The following is a 24,824-nucleotide window of genomic DNA, read 5'->3' on the forward strand; positions in this document are numbered from 1 at the left end:
GACCAATGTCCCGCCTTAAACCATCTTGTTTTCTATTGAATTTATATTTTGTGAGTTCTCGACTGCACAAGGACTGGCAAATGAGAGAGGCAGAAAAAAACTATTAACGTCTTTGATTAATGGACGGGGCAGAGAGGACAGAAAGGAACTTCAATATGAAAGAATGAGGTTTCGGTAACTCACTCGGCTTCATTCTATCCAAAACGGGTTTTTTGAACTGAATAAATGCAATATTGAAAAATTAAATTCTCACGCTACAGTGGCGCAATCTTGGCAGCAGTGATGCAGTAGAGGCCAGCACTAAAAATGTGATCAGTGTTTCAAGTTCACATTAACATCCTTGTGATATGATTGACCAGAACCAAAGGCCCCACCACATAAGCCTAATGTTTCTTAGTGGCATACATAGCTTAGGTCAGTGGCCGCAATTGCACAAAGTCCCCGAGATGTAATTTGGTCATTATTTGAAGTTTGTGATAAAATTGGTATTGGCATTATTGGCAGTGCCTCAGGAAAACTGTTATCACCATTTTGGGATAGCAGCTGTCAACTTAGCTTGCTTATATCGATTTATCTGCTGTATCGAACTGATGGGCGTTTTTTTTCTTGCGAATTCGATATAACCGGGTTTGACTGTAATACAAATTTTCCCAGTGCCTTTGAAAATTCATTTTAGCGAAAGTGGCACACCTTTACCAATGTATCACCCTCGTGACATCATAAAAACAAGCTTCTCGCACCAACAAGCCTCCCCACTGCCCTCTTCACAAGCACAAGTCTAACGCAACGCACTACCCTCCAAGTGGAAGAGACAGCGATCACATTAGCCATTGTGCAGACTCAAGCCAGTACCATCACAGACTCCCAGCTGCTTGTACGTACTAGCGGGAGAAATTTCCATAAAAGCAATGCAGGTTCTAGCCCAGAAGCCCCCCAAAAGACAATTTGGGCGGCTCACCCATTTGTTACTCCGCAGCAATCAAGCAGCCCATGCGTTCGCCCAAGGTCTTGCAAACCGGGGACTGTTGGGAGGATCACCCTTCCACTACTTTCAGCAACAGGCTATCCTGACGCACTTACCCACCAGGAGCTGACTCACAATATCAAGAACAAGTGACCTCCTGTCCCATTCACCCCACACTCTATACCTCCCTCTACAATTGCTGCAGCCAATGCCCCATTTTCTACCTGGGAGTGCGAGAAAAACCCAGGCTTGAAACCAATTCCCAACCCTACGTACGAGCAGTGGGAGAGTGAACTTGCCAGCTCTGACCCAAATAGGCAGCTATGGCTGACCGAAAGAGCGAAGACGGTGGGTGGGTAGAATTGATGGAGTCCTGGATTAACGACCCCACCCACCTACCAGGTCTTCAGTCGAATAAAAATTTTTCTCCTCCTCCCAAATGAACAAATTGGTCAAAACAGAACTCCGGTACAAATCCTTTATTGGTAAATCAAACGAGCATGCATACACCGTCCGCATTCGAGCCCCACTAAACAAAACCATCAGAGGTAGAAGAGCGTCGTGGACAGCTTGTTGTGCGGCTCGGCATGAAGGCTGGTGCCGGCCAGGAAGGCAAGCTTGTGGGCGTACTGGCACGGAGCGGGCACGCGCACAGTGCCGGGCCAGTTGAAGTACAGGTGGGTCAGCTTGTAGGCCAGCCGCTGCATGTGGTCCGGCTTGAGGCCCGTCGTGTCGTGGATGATGTTGTAGTGGGTGGGCGCCACGGTGCCCTGGCGCACGCTCTGCGACACCAGGAAGAAGTCGTAGCGCTCGGGGCGCGTCACCTCCGAGTCGACCACCGTGCCGGGCGGCGGGTTGCTGATCGTGCCCGCCTGGTTGGGGCGGGCAAAGAAGCGCGTCGAGATGCGCTTGGTCACCACCACGAAGGCCAGCTTCAGCTGGTGGGTCTCCGGGAACAGCGCTCGCATGGACGACACGATCTGGTCGATCTCCCACTCCCTCACCTGCGTGGCATTTGATTGATCGTGGGGTTCTGAGGCGCACTGTAGTGGAGGGCTCCAGATTAATTTGGAACACCTGGGGATCTTTAACAGGCGCCGAACACACGGGTGTTTTTGCTTTTCGTCTCCATCAGAAAAGTGGCCGCCGTGGCCGGGAGTCGAACCCGCGACCTTGGGCTCAGCAGCACAACGCTTTTTTAGCCACTGAGCCACGGCAGCGGGTGATACAGAAAGTAACTGAACAGTAGAGAAAGTTAACTTTTTTGCCAGCCACTACAATCATTGCAGCATTCCAAAAACGATGCACACCCCCCGTCTAAGAAGCTTTCTCATGATGACCAATCCCACACTGCGGATATGTTCGCCTCTGAAGGTTTGTTTGCCCCAATTTTCTAGAATAATCGCAGCAACTTTTTGGCATGCACTTCGTAGGCTTTGCGTTTGGGTTTGGGCTCTCTCTACGGCGTGAATCGGTGCCTGCTGCTTGGCGTACAGTGAGTACTTCTTCGAGTGGGTATCTGTTTAAGGGAGGACATGGCTCTTTAAAGCAATTTCTTTTAATTTTGAAGTCACCTCTATGTAACTTGGGAATCATGTTGCGTTCTCCCCCCACTGATTTCAAATATGCCATTATTTTTTAAATAAGTCAATTAGTTCCCAAGATAATTAGAGGTAGCCATTTTTGGTGAAACAATTAGCAAAACAGCTAGTGTTGGTCATAGCATTGTAAACTTTACATTTTCCAATACTATGAACACTGGTGAATGCAATAAGAAAAGTGAGTTTCTTGATGCACCGCTTAGAATTAATATAAAAGCTCATTAAAATTTGGTGCTTGAAATGGCCATTTGAAATGGCTCCCTGCCACTGGTGCTACCAAAGTTTCATGACCTTTAATATGAGTTCCAAGCAGTGCATCGACAAACCGCTTTTCTTATTGCATTAACCAGTGTTCATAGTATTGGAAAATGTAAGGTGCTATGACCAACACTTTTTTGCTAATTGTTCCAATAATTGACTTACTCAAAAAATAATGGCATATTTGAAATCAGTGGGAAAAAAAAGCAACACGACTGACAAGTTAGAGAGTTTACTTAACAATTAAAAGAAATCTTAAGAGCAGTGCCGCCCCTTGAAGTGTAAACCATAGAGTTTCAAACTAATATATACTACTAGAGGGAAATCTGGCGCTGCATTCGCGGGCCGCCGTGGGCGACACCATTGCAGCTAGCGACGTTCCTCGCCTCCTTGGCTTGGTTAGCCACACGGCTTCTTTTTCGTCTCGAAGCCAAAAAGCGTAACATTATTTTTTTGTTCATCTTCTATGAATCTTCTAAATAATCCCTGACAAATAAATCTTTCTGCAGCTTTAATTTTATAATAATAGAACAAATTCGATTAATTTGCTGCAGTCATATTGTTACATTTTTGCAGCCAGAGGCAACTTTCCAGCCTGTTCGTGAGCCATGCCAAGGACAAGTGGAACGTGCCTGCCCGGTACACAACGGCACGCTCACTGAAGCGCGGCTCCCCTAGACAGTGGCGCCAGATTTCCCTCTAGTATATATTAGTATGAAACTATGGTGTAAACCTCAAAATATGACGCCAGGCCTGATGTCCTAAATCTCAAAATGCAATGTCCTGTGGCTAACAACGGCCTTACAGCATGCAGGGCAACGTGCAGCAGTCGACATTCATATAGGAACATGGCGTTAGGCTTATACACATCGCACCATCTCACGCCTGCATCCCCTCTTCCCTCTGCATTTGGCAGAGGGGGCTAACGGAGTTGTCGCCAAGCTTCACATGGAAGCGTCTTACTTTTTCCATACTTGACCTGCAATCATTGCCACAGAAAGTGGGCTTCACTGCAGCACATTTCTGTGCACGGACATCATCAGCGACATGCGGAAAGCTTCGCTTTAAAAGTGCAAGATGACACTTGGCTCACCACAGCGTGGTCTTCACACCACGTTAAAAGTGCCCGCCAAGCCCATACTCCAGACAGTTACCGGAAGCAACAACAGACGTCGGCACAGAACAGTGCATATGGGCAGCACCAAAGCCGTTTAGGCATCCGCCAAAGTGCAGATGTGTGTCAACAGGTCGCAATCTTGTTGGCACAGACCAAATACAGGGCATGTCAGGTGCTTTGGGCCAACAGGTCTACCTTGTTGGCACATCTTTCGGTACAGACCAAGCATGTTGGTACCATGCCAGATAAATCGGGCCAACGAACCTACCAGTATTCAGGGTGTTAGAACGATAACTGGTACACAAAGTTTCCCTGAGTGAACCGCCACTCTGTTCACAACGATAACTGGTACACAAAGTTTCCCTGAGTGAACCGCCACTCTGTTCACGCTCAAAATTCACATGAAGGTCGCATTTTGTGGCCTGTTTTGATCGACACCAGAAACAATGATGGTGCTTACCTGTTTATTCTGAAAATAAAAACGATTTTCGCCTATGTGAAAAGCGACAACCGATTTGGACGGACGAGCCAGTGCAAGCTGACCTTGGAACGACAGCCGACCTGAGGTATGCAGGCAGAGCAAAATGGATGATGGGGATTCATGGTAGGAAGCAGCCAAATACCAGAAAATCCCTTTCATCCCCAGTTTAGTATGATCACAAATAGTTGAATAACAGCTGATACCAATCATAAAACATCCCCAAACTTGTTTTCCTCACCTGCTTTCACATTTTCTGATCGCCTGCAACCCCATTTGTATCCATCCTGCCGTAGAAGGAGCATGAATCCCCATCGTCCGTTTCGCTCTGCATGCCCCAGGTGGGCCCGTCGTTCGAAGATCAGCTTGTACTGCCTTTTATGCCCAATCGGCCGCCATTTTCCCCGGAGGCGAAAATCGTCTTTATTTATTTTCAGAATGAACAGGCACGTGCCGTCGTTGTTCCCGTTTAAACAAAAGAGACCCCAAAATACGACCTTCGTGTGAAGTTTGAGCGCGGACCAAGCAGTGGTTCACTCAGGAAAAAAATTGGAAGTGTTCCAATTATCGTAACACCCTGTACAGACCAAGCATGTCAAGGTACGTGGGGCCAACAGGCTAAATACTACCAGTGTACAGACCAAGTGCATTGGGTACGTTGTGCCAACAGGTCAATCCTCGTGGCGCAGACCGAACCTCCCGGTGTATGTACCAGTCAGGTGATAACAGCACGCACCTGTGGGATCTGCCCGTCCGAGACGCCGTCGCGGAAGAAGATGATGCGCTCGGGGACGGCGCCGCCGTTGACCTTGCTGTAGCGGCCGATGGCGTCCTGCAGGTTCTTGGCGAGCGTGTTGCCCAGCTCCTGGTGGGTCTTGTGGAAGGCGACGCGCGAGTACCAGCGGGTGAAGGTGCGGTTCATGCTGGCCACGAAGGCGCCCGCCGACTGGCCCTTGCTGCCCGAGTCGTGGTACGTGTCGTAGCCGATGATCATGGTGTTGTTCAGCGGGATCTCCAGGCACCACGCCTCGCCACCCAGCTTGCAGTTCAGCTGGATGGCCACCTTGGTAGCCACCGAGCGCAGGTTCTTCTGGTTCGAGATGGTGCGCGCCAGCACCACCTGCGCGGACCCACAACACCCCACCCAAACGTCCACAGTTCCCCAGTGTACACCTTGCCACTGGCGCTACCAAAGTTTAATGAGCTGTAAAATTGGTTCCAAACAGTGCGTCAAAAAACTGCTTCGATCATTGCATTCACCCGGGTTCATAGTATTGGAAAACACAAAGATTACAGTTTTGTGACCAACACTGTTCTGTCGTGTTTCACCAAAAGTAGCCAATTATCCCTAATTACCTTGGGAACTAACAGACCAACTGAAAAAATAACGGCATATTCGAAATCAGTGGGAAAAAGGCAGCAAGACTGACAAGTTTCACAAAGTTAATAAGATCAGTGTCCCCCCCCCCTAAGGTACTGCTTGCTCACATTTCCACGGTTTCTCTTATGACTTACGGCAGCAGCCAAAAGCACTCGAGTACTTCTGTCAACACATAACAGGCTAGTCAACTTGCCCTGTTTGCTTTCAGCACAGGCAGGCCAACTGCAGACTTTTTGCTACATGGGGCCTATGGTGAGTATCACAACTGGGGATACTCAGTAACCCTGGTAAATGTTGAAGAAAGCCCACGGAAAAGACAGATTACGAGCGCTAAACAAAGAGGGTTACGCAATTCCGTGGAGAAGAAAGGAAACAACTCAACAGCCATGTACAGTCTCGGCATTGGTGAATTTGCTCCAGGCACACCCAAACTTGTCCACAGTACATTCAGTTCCACAGTTTAAAATGTGCACGTGCAGACCACAGACGACATGAACGTTAGTCTTAGTTGCCAAAACATGTGCCTGGAGCAAGTGGCAATTCAGAGCAATAGCACCCATGCCGGCGAGCAGACTGCACACGTAACCGCATGATAAGTGAACAAAGATTTTGAAGACAAGTGGAAAAGGCGCTGCCCCAAGTATTCTATGCCTTCATTTCCCTTTCGTACAGTTACGTGCACCATAACCAAGTACCAGCTTGCTCAACAATGTTCCTCCGCTAGACGGCGCCAGCCGGTATACGTCGCAGTCCGAAATAAACCCAGAGGTTCCTTACCGCAATCGTAATGCACACGGCTTCCCTTCAGCTTCTGACACATTACAGGCGAAATTTGTTTTCTGGAAAGCATACAGAAAATGGGACGGTCTCTCTGGGATGCACCGAGCTTGACTAGGCACAGGAGACCATTTGAAGGCAAGTAGGTATACCTACTTACCTTGCACATCAAGGTATAGCTACTTGCCTTGCATATCAAGGACTTGCTTGTGCACGCAGGAACACAAGCATTATGGCATTAGTCCTCACCCACCAATGGTAATCCTCTTCATGGGGAGTTTCCAATAGCGGCAAGAAAGGTGCTGCTCCGAACGAACAGAACGTTTCGCCCTCTCTACGTCTGTTCATTCTCCCTACCCACATCTCCTGCTACATTCTCTCCTCGCTGTCCCATTTGCTTCCGCTGGCTGCAGCTCGAGTGCCTCAAGCTTCCTTTTTGTTTTTGTACTTTTTGAATAAACCACGGCGGGAGTCGTGACCAGGCTTTCCCCCTCACTTGACGGTGAGCACTCTTGCCATTTCGCCTCCTCCACATGCCTCCCTTCCCTCTATGCCTTGCACTTAGGCCGTCCTGTCGTCGCCTCGCTGCGTTGCCTACACCAGTTGCAAGTCAAAGCAAACCACATGGCTCTCATTTTGACACGAAAGTGTTTTACGCCCACGTACACCAAGATCTCACCTCCGTAGGAGGCATCACGAAAATGACATCGCCAGAAAAAGGTCCGTTGGCATGGCTCCGCCAGGATTTGAGCCATGAACTCTCTCACCGCAACAGGAGGTACGCGGCGGCCTGTCAACTGCGCTATGAATTCAAGCGCAAGTAGGTCTACGAACGCGCCTTACGTCTTTCCCACTACCTTCTTCATTCAGATGGTGCTGCAGTCTAGGAGAGGCGAAGCGAAGTAGCTCATCATGACGCTAATGAGCGCCGGCAGTTGGCGCCTCGATGCCAGCACCGTCGTGTACGCGGGACGCGAGTGAGTTGAGGCACCCGCCGCCACCTACTGCTTTCGGTTTCGGTTCAGTTTCATTCGCATGGTATTCAAGGGGCTGTGGTTTCAGACTGATTTACGCGATGTTCCGGCGCGTGCAATCCGGTGTCTAACGTTGATGCGTCCAACGCTGCCATATTGACAAAATATAAATAGCGATGTGCAAGTTCACATCGATGCACAATAAACATTTAAATGCTACCATGATGGCACATGTAACTTTCGTGTTGTACCGATTCCTATGAAAGAAGCATCAACCACATTTTTTTGCACCATATTCGTGCGTCAACGATGAGCGTGTTCTTTTGATGCCTGCATTGGGGATTCAGCCTGGCAGCGTGGTGGAAGCTTGCCCCAGTTGCTGCACGTGGCAGTGGAAGGCCTCATGACTTGCGCCGATGGGGACACGCGCATCTAATAGCGGCAATTTCGAAACGCTCACAACAGCTGGCTGGGCCACCTCTGCGGCAAACATGTGGGGCGAATGACATTTTATAGTGCAGTTTCCGCCCACACCGTCAACTCCTTCCTCGCATTAGCAGTTCAGTTTTTGCCTTGAGCTGCGTTTTAACAAAAGCTTAGAAGCAGTCACTGGAGCTACCGGTACGCCTTCACGGCTGGAGCCGACGCCATGCTGCCACCGCCTGTTGCATGCACTACACGTTACCACGTGATGAGGACAGTTTTCTCGTTTTCTGGTGATACGAATATTTTTACCACCCTTTGATATTCGTATCACCGAGATTCCACTGTATACCCACGTAACCAAATGCTGCTTTTCCAAAAAAAAAAAACACATACAAAACAAGAAACAACTCCCAAATATAATGTATACAATGAAGCATGGTACAAACAGCAGGGCTAGGGACAGGACACAAGGGAAGAAAGACACAGGACCAGCGCTGGACATCAAGTGAGTAATCTTTACTGACTAAACTTTACCACGCACCTTTTTCGTGTGTGGTAAAGTTTACTCCGTTGGTGTCCAGCGCTGGTCCTTGCGTCCTGTCCATAGCTGCACTGTTTGTACCACGCTTCATCGCCCCAACCAACCACCCCATTCAAGCATTCCCAAATGCAGCCTCAGATGCCTGCACAAGCTCAATCCAGCAGAGAGAAACGAGCAGACCTGGGTGGGGATGCCGATCTCGCAGCAGGCCTGCTTCTTGATCAGGTCGTAGCGCTCCTTGCGGTTGTTGGGCACCACCAGCAGCACCAGCTGCATGCTGGCGCCCTTGTCGCGCAGCTCGCGCACGTACGAGCCCGTGCGGTCGTCCTCCAGCCACACAATCTGGGGGAGGCTCATGGCGACCCCGATCGGGCGGCCCACATCCACCAGCTGCTTGATGAAGTCGTTGCAGGCGCGCGACTCGCGCTGCGGGCACACCACCAGCCACCTGTCAATGCTCACCGTCACGTGCATCTGGTGGTCACGGATCTCGCGCGAGAAGTCCGCCGTCGTCGCGCTGTACCGGTGGACAGCGCTGTCCTGCAAGGATGGAAACAGCGGACGATGAATTACCGGGGATCTTATCACGCTTCAGCAATTTTAACTATGTGACGAGTTGTCTACCTGTCCGAATTGCGACACCTGTTGGGGGGGACTATAGGGCTAAAGACTGGCTCAGTGGCTAAGGCGCTGTGCTGCTGACCACGAGGTCGCTGGTTCGACTCCCGGCCGCGGCGGCCGCTTTTCTGGTGGAGGGTGAAAGCAAAAACATCCGTGTGTACGAGATTTTGGCGAACGTTCAAGATCCCAAGGTGTTCAAAATTAATCGGGAGCCCTCCACTACGGGGCACCTCATTGCCTGCGTCAGCGCATTGAACCCTACAATCAATCAAATTCAGTGCCATCAATCAAATTCAGTGCCACACTCAGCAAAACGGTGACAAAACCTTTTCTCTCTGAAAATGCGGGCACTCGCGAAGCACAATTAAGCTCAGCGAAAGCGAGAACACTTAGAATACAACCGAAATCCGATGACCAAAGTCAAAGCCATTGATCCACCAAAACGAAACCCTGTTATTTCACTGAGCTTTACCCATTAATGAAATGCCACCACCAATGCAAGCTTCGCCTGAAAAACAGCATAGTTTTCCAGTACAAAAACGGCAACTGCTGTAAGGAGTAACATATTTCAGTAGGTATTGGAATCGTAATAAACATTCTGATAACAAAGTAAATTAATTTGAGAATATTGGACACATTGGAGATTATGCGGGCAATCCAGCCGAGGCAACATCAATAGCTAAAGCCCTAAAAAAACGCACCAAACCACTAGAAAAAGTCGACAGCACTGAAGGCCTTGAGTAGCAGGAACTGGGTCTGGGAGACAATGTGTGCTGCATACAAAAAAAACTTCGCCATCCTTTCCTAAAGAAACTTGAGAGAATTGCGAAAGATTTCTGACATCAGAACTGCATCAAAACCTTTGCTAAAAGCGCATCAAACCTTCACTGAAAGTGCGTCCCATCGGTCATCGAACCTTCAAGGAGCCAAATTGCCAAATGGGGAAAGAACCCACACGACAATTTTTCACGCACTAATTCACTAATTAAATACATCTACGAACGATCTAAATGCACACCCATATGTGGTTCACAAGATAAAGATATCCTTCACGATTGATGTGTGTCTATCTAGAACTGTTCGCTTTTTTCAAGTAACCGCTCTGACACAACAATGGAAGCCCGGTTTCACGCCCACACCACGTGTCCAGAGATCTCAGATTTTCGGTCGACCAACCAGTCTGTGGGGAAATGCATTAGTTTTTGACAAGACACTGTCCGTACCACCGAGAAAGCTTTCGCTTTAGCACTTTCGTGACCGCGACTATTCCTGTCGATAGTATGCCATCGATGAATGCAAAGTTCAAATTATGGCATTCTCCGAGCACTTCTGAGTTTCCTTTTTCCACCGCGTGGGGGATTTTTAAACGTCCTTTGCTGCCGGGGAGATGAGCTCACCTGGTTTCAGTTTTGGCGTTGCCACTGCTCACCGATGCTTAGCAAGAACGGCGAATTTCAATGTAACTGAGCTTGAATCTGTGCACAATGGTAGCAGCACAGACACTACAGACGACTTCGATTTGTCAGACTTTCCTCTACGGTCAGCGAAAGTGCCTCAAGCCACCCGGGACCATCACCAGGTGTGCGCCCTTGAGTTTCGCTTCCTTCTCCGGTCCCTCTAATGCGGGCGCGTGTTATAAACAAATCCAGCCCTGTTCTAAAGGCTACAGCTCTTATCTGCAGGGTGTCGACTTCGTTCAGGCAAGAGCATTTCACGCCGACTGTGCAGAGTCGACTTTTCTCCACAAAGACGGCCCGGAATTGACCTCGGCGTAGCGCCCCAAAACAGCGCATGGCTGTTCGTGTTTATATTTATATTTTTGTACGTAAACAACTTTTGTACTTACACCGCTCATATTTGCATATAAGCGTTTTATGTTCAAAGTGTATATTTCAAATTGTATTTATGTCTACCGTGTGCAAAGTAGCAGTGAGGTTATCAATTTTTTTTTATTTGCCGCCCCCACCCGTAGAACAATTACACACTGTGATTGACGCCAGAATTACGACGCTCATCAAAGAACTGATTGACACCCAAAAGGAAACTCTTGCGCCTCTTTGCACAGGCCTACAGGCGCTCACAGACCGACAAAACAAACTAGAGCAGGCCATCCTTAGCATTAAAGAAAACCTCGCCGCCACCCACCCGCCTAAGAAGATAAAGCATCACCCCTACTATGACTAACGCCCAGTCAGCTTCGCTCTCCATATTACAGTGGAACTGCCGCTCCTTCGCAAGTAAGCGCCACCAATTGGCTTTCTTCGTCCTGCAAGACCCCCCGGATGTCATCGCCATTCAAGAATCAAACGCCGCAGTCCCCTACCTGCAGCAATACACTGCATTTACGGACGACCCACAGCACCGCACCGCCACTTTAGTGCACAAAACACATCCTGCCCAGTCACATCGCCTTCCCCAAGACATCCCCCACACTTTCGTTGAGCTTATTTCCAATCGGCCCCAACACCCCAGTATTTACATCCTTAACGTCTACAGTCCCCCCACCGGCAGCCTATCCACCCTAGAAGCTCTACTACATGAAGCCACGTTAATTGCAAAAAACTGTCCGCTCCTACTTCTCGGAGATTTTAATGCTCCACATCCTTCCTGGGGCTATGCCCTGGCCTCCAAAAAAGGCACAGCCCTCCTCCGGGCCACGCAGAATCATCAGCTCGTCCTTTACAATGACCTCACCATGAATACTCGCATTGGCAACAGCGTGGCTCGAAACACAACGCCCGATCTATCATTCGCAAGGAACGTCACCGGCCTCACTTGGACATGTCTATAAGAAACCCTCGGTAGCGACCACCACATCATCTCCATCCATCTTCCATTAACACAGAAACCTATAAGGAAAGGCACCGCACGTTTAACAAATTGGCCCGCTTTCCGGCAAGACACAGATACCCTTCCTTCCACACAACAATGGAATATCTCCAACCTAGAGGACTAACATGCGAACCTACTAAATCTGGCCTTCTCGTTCTTCGAGCTCGCACTAGGGGAAGAAAAGCTAACACAACTCCCGATCCCCAGGTCAGCATATCCGGTGATTCCATCCCACAAGTTCCCACGCTTCGCATCTTGGGAGTTCCATTCCATCAAGACGGATCCGGGTCAGCTCTCCTACCACAGCTACACAAGACAGTCTCCCAGCTGACGCATCTCATTCGCCGTATCCGGGGCTCCTCACATGGACTGCGAGAGTCAGACACATGTCGCCTCGTACAAGCCTTGCTCACCAGCCGTATCACTTATGGGACCCCCTTCGTCAATCTGAAACCCCAAGAGACTAGCAAGTTGGACGCCCTCATACGAAAGACGTACAAATCAGCCCTCAGCCTGCCTACTTACACCGCGAACGAACGACTCATGAAACTTGGCCTCCACAACACCCTGAATGAACTTATCGAAGCCCAGCGCGTATCTCAGCTGCAAAGACTTGCCCTCACCCCCACAGGCCGTCAGGTCCTTCATAATATAGGCCGAACCCCGCCCCCTGCTCGTCTTAACCTACAGCGCATCCCCCTTTCCATTCGGCAACAACTCAGAACAGCGCCCATACCCAGGCACATGCACCCCATTTACAACCGGGCGCGAAGAGAAGCTCGAGTACGCCACCTCGAGAAGCGTTACGGCAATGACCCGCAGACCCGTTACACGGACGTTGCGCATCCCTCCCCCAATTCTCCGGCTACGCTTGTCACCCTGGACATTTCTGGCAACACCCTTACTGCGGCAACTTACCGAAATATGCCTACACCCGAAGCCGAAGCCCTGGCCATCGCCCATGCCATTACTACACATCGAAATCAGCCTTATCTCACCATCATTAGCGATTCACAGCAAGCCTGCCGCCTTTACCAGGCCGGTCTCGCCCCACAGCAAGCCTTACCCATGCTACGCTACCTACCTCCGGACCTAGAAGTGACCATTGTATGGACTCCTGGCCATGCCGGCCTGGTTGGGAATGAAGCGGCTCATGCCGCAGCCCGCGATCTGCACTACCGGGCACTCTCAACTTCAAGGACCGACACTGGTTGCTACCCTCCCACCACTGAAGACACGCTCCCTGCTCTTGATTCCACCTTCAGTGCCATACTGTCCCACTACAGGCACACACGAAGAATATACCCCCCGCCCCACCCCTCCCTCCCAACACACCACGCCACGCTTTATCGCCGCCTGCAAACTGAAACCTTCTATAATCACCCCATCCTACACCACATCTCGCCGTCCCTTTTCCCCTACAACTGCCCGCACTGTCACATACCTCTCACGACTTACCACCTTGTTTTCTCTTGTCCTCACCACCCTAACCCCATCCCATCCACCAACCCTGAGCAGTGGGAGTCCGAGCTGACCAGCTCAGCACCAGAGCGACAGCAAGCCCTGGTGCAACGAGCTCTGGACGCAGCTCGGACTCGCGGCCTCCTGGACTTGGGAGGCTGAGCACATCGTGGTGTGCACAATAAACGTTTATTCCTCCTCCTTTGCTTTTTCTTTGTTTTCACAATTTTCGATAAAATTCCCAATGTATCTGTTGTTTGAAATTATTACTGTTGGAAAGCTCCATTCTTCCTTTATCATATCATAACCTACACTTTAGCATCTATCAAACTTCCTGGACCACCCAAAAACAACAGACCGGTGCAAAGTGGCACTGATGTTTTAATCAGTTTGTTACTTTTTTGGTTTTGTTATTCTTTTAATAAAATTAGTTAAAGATCTGTTGTTTGAAATTATTACTGTTAAAAAGCCCTACTATTTCTCTATCACTTGGTATCTTACACTTCAGCATCACTCATTGTCTGTGCCTGGAACACCCAAAAACAGCCAATTTTTCCCCGTTCACGAAAGGGTTAAACAGACCCAGCAACACTTTGAGCAGTGCAAGTAAACCTGTGCGACATTTAGATTACACTGCCAGGAATACAAGAGCCAAATATTACATGTGCACAGGAAAAGGCGAGCGTACGAATCGCTGTGAAAGACCCAGAAAAACCAACTGTGCTTTCTCCAATTTTCCTCATTGTGCACCCTTGGTATGACATAAACGTCATTGTGGCCATGGCTGTCCTATTGGCAGCCGCTGGTCAACTTTGCGGCTTGTTTCCTGCATTACCTGCGATGATCCGCGATCATCGGTGCTGTGTACAAACCTCTTCTATGCCTGAACCTGTACGCAGAGTTTTCGCTTCTCTTTTGTGTTTTGAGTGCACGCGGAGCTTGAGTGGCGGACTCAATTCTCCCCTTTCATCAACGAGACCACTCGTCAACAAACGTTTATTGCTTCAAAGACGCCCTACTAGCCCGAGCGTGCGCTTGCGAGCAGGCAGCAACGCCTGCTTTTTTGTGGCACAAGACCGGAAATAGACCCCTCCATGTTGCAGAAAAAAGGAGAAAACTCCCCGGCCTGTCATATATCGAAGGCCGCCGGAGAAGACGCCATGAACTGCCCCCCTCTCTGGGAGAGAGCGCACAGCTTTCGTCGCGTTGTCCGCGGTCGAGTTGAGAGGGAACAATTATGTGCGATTTCTCATTGCGCGTAGTTTCGGTGATAGAGAATGGATTTTCATAATTGTTGCGGGAAGAGATTGCTGGGACAATAGATTTTACCCCAAAATACATTCAGAGTGGTGCAGGGCCCCCTTAACCAACACAACAGGCTTGATGACCTCCTCGGTACCCACCTGGATGACCTTCTCGGTAGGCAGCACGCGGGCCTTGATGGAGACCAGCTCGTCGCTGAACTTCATGCCCCACGCCTGCATGTCTCGCTGCACCGCCTCGGAGCCGTTGATGCGGGCAATGAACTCGAGCAGGTTCTTCACCCGCTTGGGCGGCTCCACCCGCGTGTGGGTCGCCAGGTCCCGCATCACCGTGAAGTTGGCCCGCATCTGCGCACCAGAACGACCGCCCCGCATTCTGCGCTTCCGGTGCGGTGCAATACACATCAAGGGGGACGCGCAGACAAAACACAAGGCTCGTTCATTCGAGAGACTGCCTCTTTACAATCACACTGACACCACTTTCAATGCACACTTCACTAAAATAAGCTGTATAATAAGGAAAAAAGGGAATGTCCACGCGACCCACTAGCTCATTTCCCGCAACAGAACCTATGATGTCATATGCGCCCAGCTCTGCGATTGGCAGAGGCTGCCAAAAGCAAACGCAAATCAGGCACACCTTATAAGCTTGCCCAACGAGCTATTTGTGCTTGAATGCAACGCACATCCGTTTTACAGCAGTAAGAATGGTGGGGTAAACAATGAAAGTTACAATGTGCACTGCTGTTGGTACTGGGCGCACTATGCTTGCTTTAGCTGCATAGCAGGCCGCCAATTGGCGTAAGCGACGTCTTCGTCACCTTGTTTGTCGGGGATACCCCATGTTTCACGAAACAATTACTTTCTACAGTAACAAGAACAATCCAGCTGCAAACATGGTCAAAAACAACGCAACAGCAGACATTGATCTATGGATGAGTATGGTAGCACCACCTGGGAGAACTGACGGCAAGCAAGGCTGCAGAGCCGAATGACGCACTCGAAGTTCGTTTAAATGCCTGCCCTCATGACTTCATTGCAGACGTCACAAAAACTAACGATTTGGTGGGAGAATCAAAATTTTAACCTAAAATGATTAATTTCTTGGTGAATACGGCATTATTTGCGGCCAGACAAGTGCTAGGGGCACTATAAAACACGTAATCTTTCAAGAAAAACAAACTTTTATTCTGTCTGCATAGCCTGTCTAAAAACGTTCGTATGCTGTGCCCCACACCTAAACCGACCTAAAGGGTAACGACACAGGAAGGCAGCGACAATCTTCCACGCATTATCACGGAGTGTGCAGTAGAAGTCGGGGGCATGATTAACAAACTACTTTTATTTACAAAAATGAAAGCACAGAATATAGCTAAGAGGATGTTTTCCAAAAGAGAACAAGAAAGTCATGGGGCTCCAATTCGGGGCGTTCATTTTGAAACCCACGATTGCACCCCCAGGCTACCAAGGAAGAACAGCGGAGCTGTTTTGCCAGTTGAATTAAAGAATAGTGCTCAAAGGGAAGCAGTAGATGGCACTGAGTGCGAACAGGAAATGCCTGGCTCGTACCCACAAGGGAGCAGAACCTTGCCCAATAAGGTCAAACTGTCGTCAGTAGAAAATTGGCTAGCCTGCCATACGGGCCAGTTTTGCATTACAACGGCGAATCATCGCAGGGATAAATGCAAACAAAAGACGGCACACCAGTCGACCACCCGCCCCTGCAGCGCACAACAGTGTTTTTAGGAATTTAATTGCTGTTCTAATAACTTGCCATTGTAAATTGCCTTAATTTTTAAACAGCAGAAAGGGCCAATAACACAGAGGCTGCCTGAAGCTTTCATCACACAAAGGAGCCTGCCGATGGCCTCAAACAGTGGACTAGCCAAATGTGCAGGGATTGCAGTGGAACTCGCACCCGCTGCAGTGGCTCAGTGGCTAAGGCGGTGCTGAGCACAAGGTCGCGGGTTCGATTCCCGGCCGCGGCGGCCGCTTTTCTGATGGAGGCGAAAAGCAAAAACGCCCGTGTGTACGAGATTTCGGCGCACGTTAAAGATCCCCAGGTGGTCAAAATTAATCCGGAGCCCTCCACTACGGCGCGCCTCATCGCCTGCGTTGCGTCGGCGCGTTAAACCCTACAATCAATCATCAGTGGAACTAGCGAAAGACACTGAGCCAAGCGAAGCCACCAAGCGAAGCCAGCTGGCCGGGCCACAGGAGACAAACCTCGTCGGTCAGCCCGGTGAGCACGCAGAGCTCGGGCACGAGGAAGGTGTTCTCGGTGCGACCGGCACGACGGTCCTTCTCCTTGGGACGGCACACCAACAGCGGCTGGTTCGCGTCCTGGATCCTCTTGCCGTAGTGCTCCTGCGAGGGGGACCGCAGGCTGTGACTGTCACAGCTTGGATGCCAAGAGGTGCCAATGCGGGCCACCTGACTCCGCTACTCATTTCTCCGAAACCACACTAGTGCTGCCTCTGCAAACTGCACAATGGTCACGAGAAAAGCGCAACTGACTTCAGTCAACCAACCCCTCCAGGGCCCATTTTCAGCCAAAGGCACCAACCACCGAGGTTGACCGCAAATGCCACATTCTCGCAAGACTTGCATTACCCCCACTAGTTCTCCGAAGGACCTTTTTAAAAAACATCCGACCTTCACAACAATCCGCAACAGTGCCTTTCACCACATCACACAGGAGGATTTCAAACCAAACCCTTTTACATTTGAACCTGTACAGCACTGGCTGGAAGAACCGCAAAAACCCAGACGCTTTCTAGTAGTAGCAGTAGAAAAGAACTTTATCACCAGGAGTCCAAGAGATTAAGTGAAACCAGTAGTTGCTGGCTGTCCAGCTCAGCTCAGCACTGGCTGCCAGGTTCAGGAATGCCTCCTCTCTCCTGGTACGCCCGTGTGTATGAGGTTTCCGCCCCCGTTAAAGATCCCCAGGTGGTCAAAATTAATCTGGAGCCCTCCACTACGGTGCACCTCATTGCCTGTGCTGCGTCGGCACATTAAACCCCAAAATCAATCAATCAATCAATCAATCAACCCTCCCTCCTGGTAACCCGAGCCCACACACCTGGAAGTACTGGATGAACGATTTATCTTGACCGTCCTGCTTGAAAGTGCTCCGGGGGGTGCGGTCCCAGTCGATGTCGTCCACGCGGTACGTCCGGTTGTTGTACGGGGTCATGACGATGGCGCCCACGATTCGCCGGGTGGCCTCGCCACGGTAGTCGGACGCTGAGCGAATGGTCATGAAGATGTCCAGGACGCTGTCCCGCCGCAGCACCTGGGAGGGAGGACCACGCAAAAACAACAGCACTCACTTCACGCACACTGCTTGTCGACGCGCGGGTGCTGGCAAAAACAGCCTAGAGTTGCTGCCGACACAGGTCCCCTCGTCCCCGCTCCACCCGACGCAACCCGCGGCAAGAAAACCCACACTAGGTTTCAAGATGAACGCAGTGGGTGGGGGGCAAACTACATGCTACCAGCTGTCCCACCACAAGTCACTGGCGGGAACCCACCTTGTGCAACGTGTCCATGACCATGAGCACGCCGCCATCGTGCTGCCCAATGGCCGTCACAACGCCCTGCCACAGCTCGAGGCCGTGCTGGGGAATGGCCGACACGCAGTTCTTGTCGAAGAAGTGCCGGTTGATCTGCACGAAGTCCAGCTGCTCCAGGTTGCGGCGCATCTGCGTGTTGAACAGGCGCAGGATCTCGGGGTTGTTGGGCGCCAGCTCCTGGACGCGCTTGATGCGGACCGTGATGTCCGTGCCGTCCGTCGGCCGCCGAGAGTGCACCTCGGTCACCAGGCTGTCCAGCCGCTTGGTCATCTTCAGGTCAGACATGCCGTCAAAGACGTACGCGTTGCCGAACATCTCGCGGTGCTCGAGCACCAGCGCGCGCCGCATCTTGCTAGACTCCACCGAGGGCACGAAGTCGAGGTGGTACTGGTACACGCACCAGTTCGGCATCGACTCCAGGCGGTAGTAGTTGCTCAGAACCTCAAGGGGCTGGCCCACAGCGCCCGACTTGTCGCCCTGCACGTGCGAGGGCCGCGTGCACAGCACGGCGAGCTCATCGCGCCGCCCGCGACGAGCCCCGCGGCCGCTGCATGCCACGGCCACCTCCGCCCCGCCGACCTGGGGCAGGTTGTCGAACTGCTGGGGCTGCAGGTCGGCAAAACAGTAAACTCACTCAAACTCAATCACAATTTTTTCCCTTCACGATGTACTCAAGTCACTTGTACTCACTCATCTAATACTCATTTGTAATCGTACTCATCTATTTTCAAACTCATTAGTACTGATGAGTACTCGCACTCAACTCATCTGTACTCACTCATACTCAATCTGTACTCAAACTCATTAGTCCTCACAAGTACTCGTACTCAATCTGTACTCAACTCATCTGTACTCACTTATACTCAATCTGTACTCTCGTTAGTCCTCACAATTACTCGTATTCAATCTGTATTCACATTTACTCGTATTAAAAAGTGTTTCTACTAATTCGTTCTCACAATCAGCCACTTGCATTCATGCACTGAACTGATATTTGAATGGAGCAATTCCAGTGAAGCCACCATGTCTGCCCTTGCTTTAGTGTCACTACGGCAACTCCGTGGTGAGTGCAGAGTGCAGCAACACTGTGGAATAGGGAATGGCAACAACGGCAGTTGTCCCTTTATAACATAATTTTACCTTCCTTAAGAGGGCCGCTGCGAAATCCCTGAGTCGTGCACGCACATAGCGATTAGAGTACGTGATCAACTCGCAATTTTGTACTCGCGAGTAGTGTACTGTTTGTTGAGTACTACTCGTGAGTGCTTGCAATCGCGACTCGCGAGTACAGTACTCATGAGTACTACTCACGAGTGCAAGTACACACGTCTGTACAGACCGATCGTCGCACTCTTCTGGGCCTGTACTCTCATCATACTCATTTTTAAAGTGTTTTATTCCCGAATATACGAAGATTTCGCTGACGTCATATCCGTCACGGAAGTGACGCTAGTACAACGAAGCAAGCGGCCTGTAAAGGATGCACCCCTGCACACAGGATCTTCTTGCGGGAAAGCAACCTTTAATACTAGAGTACATTACACCTAGGGTTGTTCATTCACAGCAGGGGTGAGACAGCTCAATCAGATTTGGGAGCAGTTTTTGGAGCAGCGAAATCTCGGTTTTGGAGCAGAAGAACCTTGATTTGGAGTAGAACGACATTCATTGTCTCACCTTAGGAGCCTGAATATCAAATTTTTGGCAACTCTGGGGGAAAAGTGCACTTTTTAACGGTTTGGAACATTATTAACACTGAAACATGCTTTTAATAAAGTTTCTTCTACCAGAATATCACAAGGTACAAACTGCACTACCTTTTTACGCACCATTTTTGCATAGATAGCGTGGTTTTCCGTTGAAAATATCGAATTGAAAAACTATGCACTCGAAAGGCATTTTTACTTCCGTTGAAAATATCGAATTGAAAAACTATGCACTCGAAAGGCATTTTTATTGCCATGTGAATGCCGAAATTAGCAAGGTGACAGTCGTCACACCCCAGCAGCGCTCCCATACCAATCCCCAAGGTGCGCGTTCACTACGATCGTAATTTGAGTAACGTTAGTATGTTTAGCCCCCTCCCTTTGGCATTGAATTTCACTTCAGATAGATGAATGAATCATTATTAATAGCGTGCATTATAGCGCCCGTCCCGCTATCGGACATTGCTTGAACATTCTACGGCGATGTAGCCTGCGCCGCCACTTCTGCAGTGCCAATCATCCCATTCCCACCGCTCGCAAGCTCTCAGTCAAAGGCAGCAATAACTCCTGCAATGAATCCGAGATTTCCCATCAAGCAAGCACTGCGCCTCACACTCAAGACCGAAACACGGTGAATTCACGGGCACCACGTTTATCAAACGACTAAATCTAAACCCAGCCACTCCAGATAACCAGAACCACGGTAGAAATCGGCGAAGAACACTCTGCCTGAACCATGAGCAACTGCTTCGCCCGGCGGCCATGTTTCCCAGTCTTTACCACACCAAGATGGCAGCGCCCAGTAATGTCGTTCTGGAGATCCGGCATCTGAAAATTGCTGTTTTTTCATCAACTTGCACAAGTAGCTTGTCGCCTCAGTACACACACACATAAGTATTTTTTCTACAGGACTTCGCAGTGGTTTTAGATAGGAAACTCACAGAATATAACATGTGCAACCAAAACATTGTGACTTTAAAAAAACTATCTCAGGGACCATTTTATGCGGGTTTTTATTGATGCCTGGGATATGCCATATCGCCACTGCAAGACCATAAGGAGCGGGTTCCACTCCAACTCAGACAAGCTATCAGGGTAGCCCCCATCCCAAGAAACATGCACCCACTACACAACTAAGCTCGACGCATAGCAAGAGTGCGAGCCATGAATAATAAATACGGCGACAATCCAACAACAAGGTATACGGACGCGTCTCCATACAGAAACAAGCCAGCCCACGTCGTGTGTGTCACCAATGCAGCAGGGCAAGTAACAACCGCCCGCACCGTCAGCACAACATCAACAGAAGCTGCTGAAGAAGCCGCCATTGCCCTGGCCATCACGACGGGAAAAGATGCAATTACAATTTTGACGGCGTGCTGCGGTTACCAACGAGGCCGCATCAGCAAAATGGCACTTCAAATTCTTAAGAATACTGCCCACATACCTGAAACACCGCTCATCTGGATACCTGGTCACGAATCTCTCGAAGGTAATGAGGCGGCTCACGCCGCTGCCCGCGCGCTTATACACCGGTCCATTACCATAGAGGGACAAACACCACTTGCGGCCCCTAAAACAGAACCGCTTGTCAGGTATGCTGACATTCTCATTTACTACCGTCAAGGCTGAAGAAACTTCCCGACTCTGCATTCCCAGTTAACAAGCGCAGAAGCCACCACCCTTCGAAGACTACAGACAAATACGTACCCCCACAGAACCCTACCCCATGCGATTTACCCCACCCAATACCTGTCTACCTGCAATTTCTGTCCAACGCCCGGTACACTGTACCACCAGCTTTGGGAGTGCCAGAAGACCCCAGGCCTTGCCCCAATAACCTCCCCCTTCTACAAGCAGTGGGTGAACCGCCTGACGAGCCCGGACGTTGGGATCCAGTGTGAACTGGTGAAGAGGGCCTGGACCGCCAGCCGAGCTCAGGGTATACCGGAATACATAGCTTGCATGTGACGTCCCCACAGCCCTTTCTGGAGTACTGCTCTCCGCTTTCCCAGTGCTACTCGAGATCGGAGGGGGAGATAAGTCCACGGCCTTCCACCGTGCAAGCGGTGCTCCAAGATGGCCGCTACAGTGACGTCAGTGCAAGCTATGTATAGGGAAGCCCCCCACCGGGCAGGTGCCCTAACATCTGCACCAGCTTGACAAATAAAGATTTATTCATTATCATTTATTGAATGTTCAATTAATTGAACCTTTACAAACGCCATCAACTTGGAGATGCTGGAAAAGTGTGCCGTCAGTAACGATTTTCCCCCACTGAAACTGAAGGGAGCGTAAGATCCTTGGCTCTCAGACTGTTTTGGAGCAGTTTGGCGCAATTTTTGCAATTTTCAAGCTTTTGGAGCAGCCTGGCGCAGGGAAACAAATTTGTATCAAAACTGCGCAATATGAAAAGCTGTCTCACCCCTGTCTCGGGTTTTATATTTTAACACAACAGTGTTTTGTGCCGGGATACACCAAGATTTCACTGACCGTCATATCCGTCACGGAAATGACGCCAGTGCACCTTTGCCGAAGCGACCCGCCAGCAGGACGTTGCTCGCCAAGCACACCCACAAGACAGCCGCCGGCCCGCAAATCATGCTCAGCTGCAGATTTCGCTGCACATTTCATTGTCGTGTTTTACTGATTCCTATGACAGAAGGAATCAAGTTTTTTTTTTTGTATGGGCCTGCACTCCCTCATCATCGCGCCCACTCGTGAGTACAAATGAGTACTAATGAGAGTACTCACCAGTGAGTGAATCGGACAAGTCATCGCTACCGCGGATACGGCCGCATGCGTTAAGCGAAACTTTCCGAAACATGCCGAATATTCTGGAAGTTTCGAATGTCGAATCGACCACGTGGTCGAACTACCGCGGATACAGCTGCTTGCAACGAACTAAACTTATCAAATCTTATCAAATGCTCGGGGAGGTTGCTAATATCGAATCGAACACATCCTCGAAGTGCGCGTATGGCTGCGCTCGCAAGCGAAAACGTTCGAATCTGATTGAATGTTCCAGACTCTTCGAATATCGAATCGCGAACACGTCCTCGAACTACTGCAGTTACTTGGCTGCGCGCACAAACGAAAATGTTCGAACATGATCGAATGTTCGGCAGGCTTGGAATATCGCCTGCGCGCGTGAAAAAGTAAGCATGTAGCCAGCATTTCCGTACCTCATCGAATACGATGTTCGGAAGGCTCGGATTTTTGTTGTTGCTATACTCCCCAAGTCGCAATGCACTTTCGCATCCGCCCACAACGTGAACGGAGTCGCGTGAACAGTGTAACTTCACAACAAATACATCAGTGCATAAAACCTGAAGATCATAAACCCGCGGTTAAGTGCTTGTAATTACCAGTTATGCTTTCTGGTAGAATCAGCTGAAAAAACTTCCGCTTGGTATGACTTTTTCTCACGTACACCTCGCAAAAACGGTCGCCTCGGATCCAGCCCGCTGACGCAAGTTCGCCAGCAGAGGGGCGAAAATTAAATATAAAATGTTTATATAAAATATAGAAATATAAACGGAGCCCGTAAGGCCGGAGGGAAACAAGTGGACACTGTTCAGTATCGAAGCGAAATCTCCGCGTAAATGCCACTCGATTTTTTTTTAACCGAACATGCGAATAAAATTCGCTGAAAATAACTAGATACTTCATTGCAAAACGGAGATTAAAATACAGTTACGTTTCCCCATTTGACAAGAAGCCCCGTGCGCGCGCAGCAAAGGATCCGTAATGCGAAAAGTCCGTCAAAAATAAAAATCCAAACTGTATTCTTTAAAAAAAAACGCGGAACTTCCGCCTTGTTAAAAAGCAATCCAAACTGAATTCTTAAAATCGCGGAACTTCCTCAATATTTCCAAAAGTCCGCCAAGCCGTCCTTGCAGCGCAGGCATGGCGTTTCAACCCTAAGCCTAGCCACCCAAACCCAAGGCTCGCAAACAAAGAGGCCTAGGCCTTTAGACATGGCTGCCAGCCCGTCTACACAAGCCTAAAAGACCACGTGGTCCCAACCTCGCAGCGCCATATTGGATTGCTGCTATCCTCGCAAAAAAAAGTAAGGCGCTCGAAAAAAAAAAAAAAAGGCTTGGAGGATACAGGACTACGGAGAGATGAAGAGAGTCCATTTACCTCGACCATTCTGGCGCCCACGCCCGGTCCGTCGCCGAGCGACAGAGCGTCCATGGCCGGCGCCAGACCTGCTGTGCCCGTCGACCACATCGACATCACCGAGCCTGTCGACGGCGCCGGTGACGGAGCGACGGGTGGCGGCGGCGCGTACGCCCAAGTCTGCTGGGTTCCCGGCGGCATTGCCACGGCTCCGGGCGTCGAATAGCCCGACGCAGCCGTGGCATAACCCGATGCCGACGCTGACGACGACAACCCGCCGAGCTCTTGATCCGTAGGGCGGCGGAAGCCGCGAGAGCGGCCCCGACCACGAACACGTCCAGGGTTGGAAGCATCCCCACTTGCCATGTTGATAAACTTGACGGGAGCAAAGGAAAATAATAGCCTAGAGAAGGGTGAGCGACGATAGGGAAGACGTGCGTCCGCTCGCACCGGCGACTTCGACGAATCTGAACGCCTCCGTGCGCCCGACACAAGCTCACACGACGTTTCTAGGAGGCGCAGCGCTCGCGAAAATCATCCAATTAAAAGTTCAACGCCATTTGATTGGCAGAAATCAAACGTTGCGCGTGAGCTTCGGCAAATGAACGGACGGCGAGTGCAAACACGTGGGGTCGGACCCCACGTGGTCGGACCCAAGAAGGGAGAAAGACGCCGTGTAGTCAAACATGGCTGCCAGATTCGTAACCTTGGTTTAAAAAAAGCGAAAT

At 50.1% G+C, this 24,824-nt stretch overlaps 1 protein-coding gene across 1 annotated transcript; it reads right to left on the reverse strand.

The window, feature by feature from the left end:
- Positions 1-1,428: 1,428 nt before the first annotated feature.
- On the reverse strand, positions 1,429-24,597 carry LOC144148650 (piwi-like protein 1). The gene is made up of 8 exons (XM_077680165.1): positions 24,118-24,597; positions 18,227-18,874; positions 17,776-17,988; positions 16,920-17,060; positions 14,835-15,041; positions 8,698-9,057; positions 5,155-5,538; positions 1,429-1,968 (listed from the first exon to the last, which is right to left on the reverse strand). The coding sequence occupies exons 1-8, from the start codon at positions 24,460-24,462 to the stop codon at positions 1,507-1,509; spliced, it is 2,760 nt and encodes a 919-aa protein (XP_077536291.1). The 5' UTR covers positions 24,463-24,597; the 3' UTR covers positions 1,429-1,506.
- Positions 24,598-24,824: the final 227 nt, after the last annotated feature.

Source organism: Haemaphysalis longicornis, unplaced genomic scaffold (genome assembly GCF_048455015.1).
Source record: "Haemaphysalis longicornis isolate Haplotype H1 unplaced genomic scaffold, Haemaphysalis longicornis Haplotype H1 scaffold_8, whole genome shotgun sequence".
NCBI lineage: Eukaryota > Metazoa > Arthropoda > Arachnida > Ixodida > Ixodidae > Haemaphysalis > Haemaphysalis longicornis.

Coding starts and splice junctions, on each gene's coding strand:
- LOC144148650 (XM_077680165.1), bottom strand. CDS start 24,462: ATGGCAAGTGGGGATGCTTCCAACCCTGGACGTGTTCGTGGTCGGGGC. Junction 18,875..24,117: donor TGGGCGCCAGAATGGTCGAG/GTAAATGGACTC, acceptor GCCGACCTGCAG/CCCCAGCAGTTCGACAACCT. Junction 17,061..17,775: donor CGTTCATCCAGTACTTCCAG/GTGTGTGGGCTC, acceptor TCCCCCTCGCAG/GAGCACTACGGCAAGAGGAT.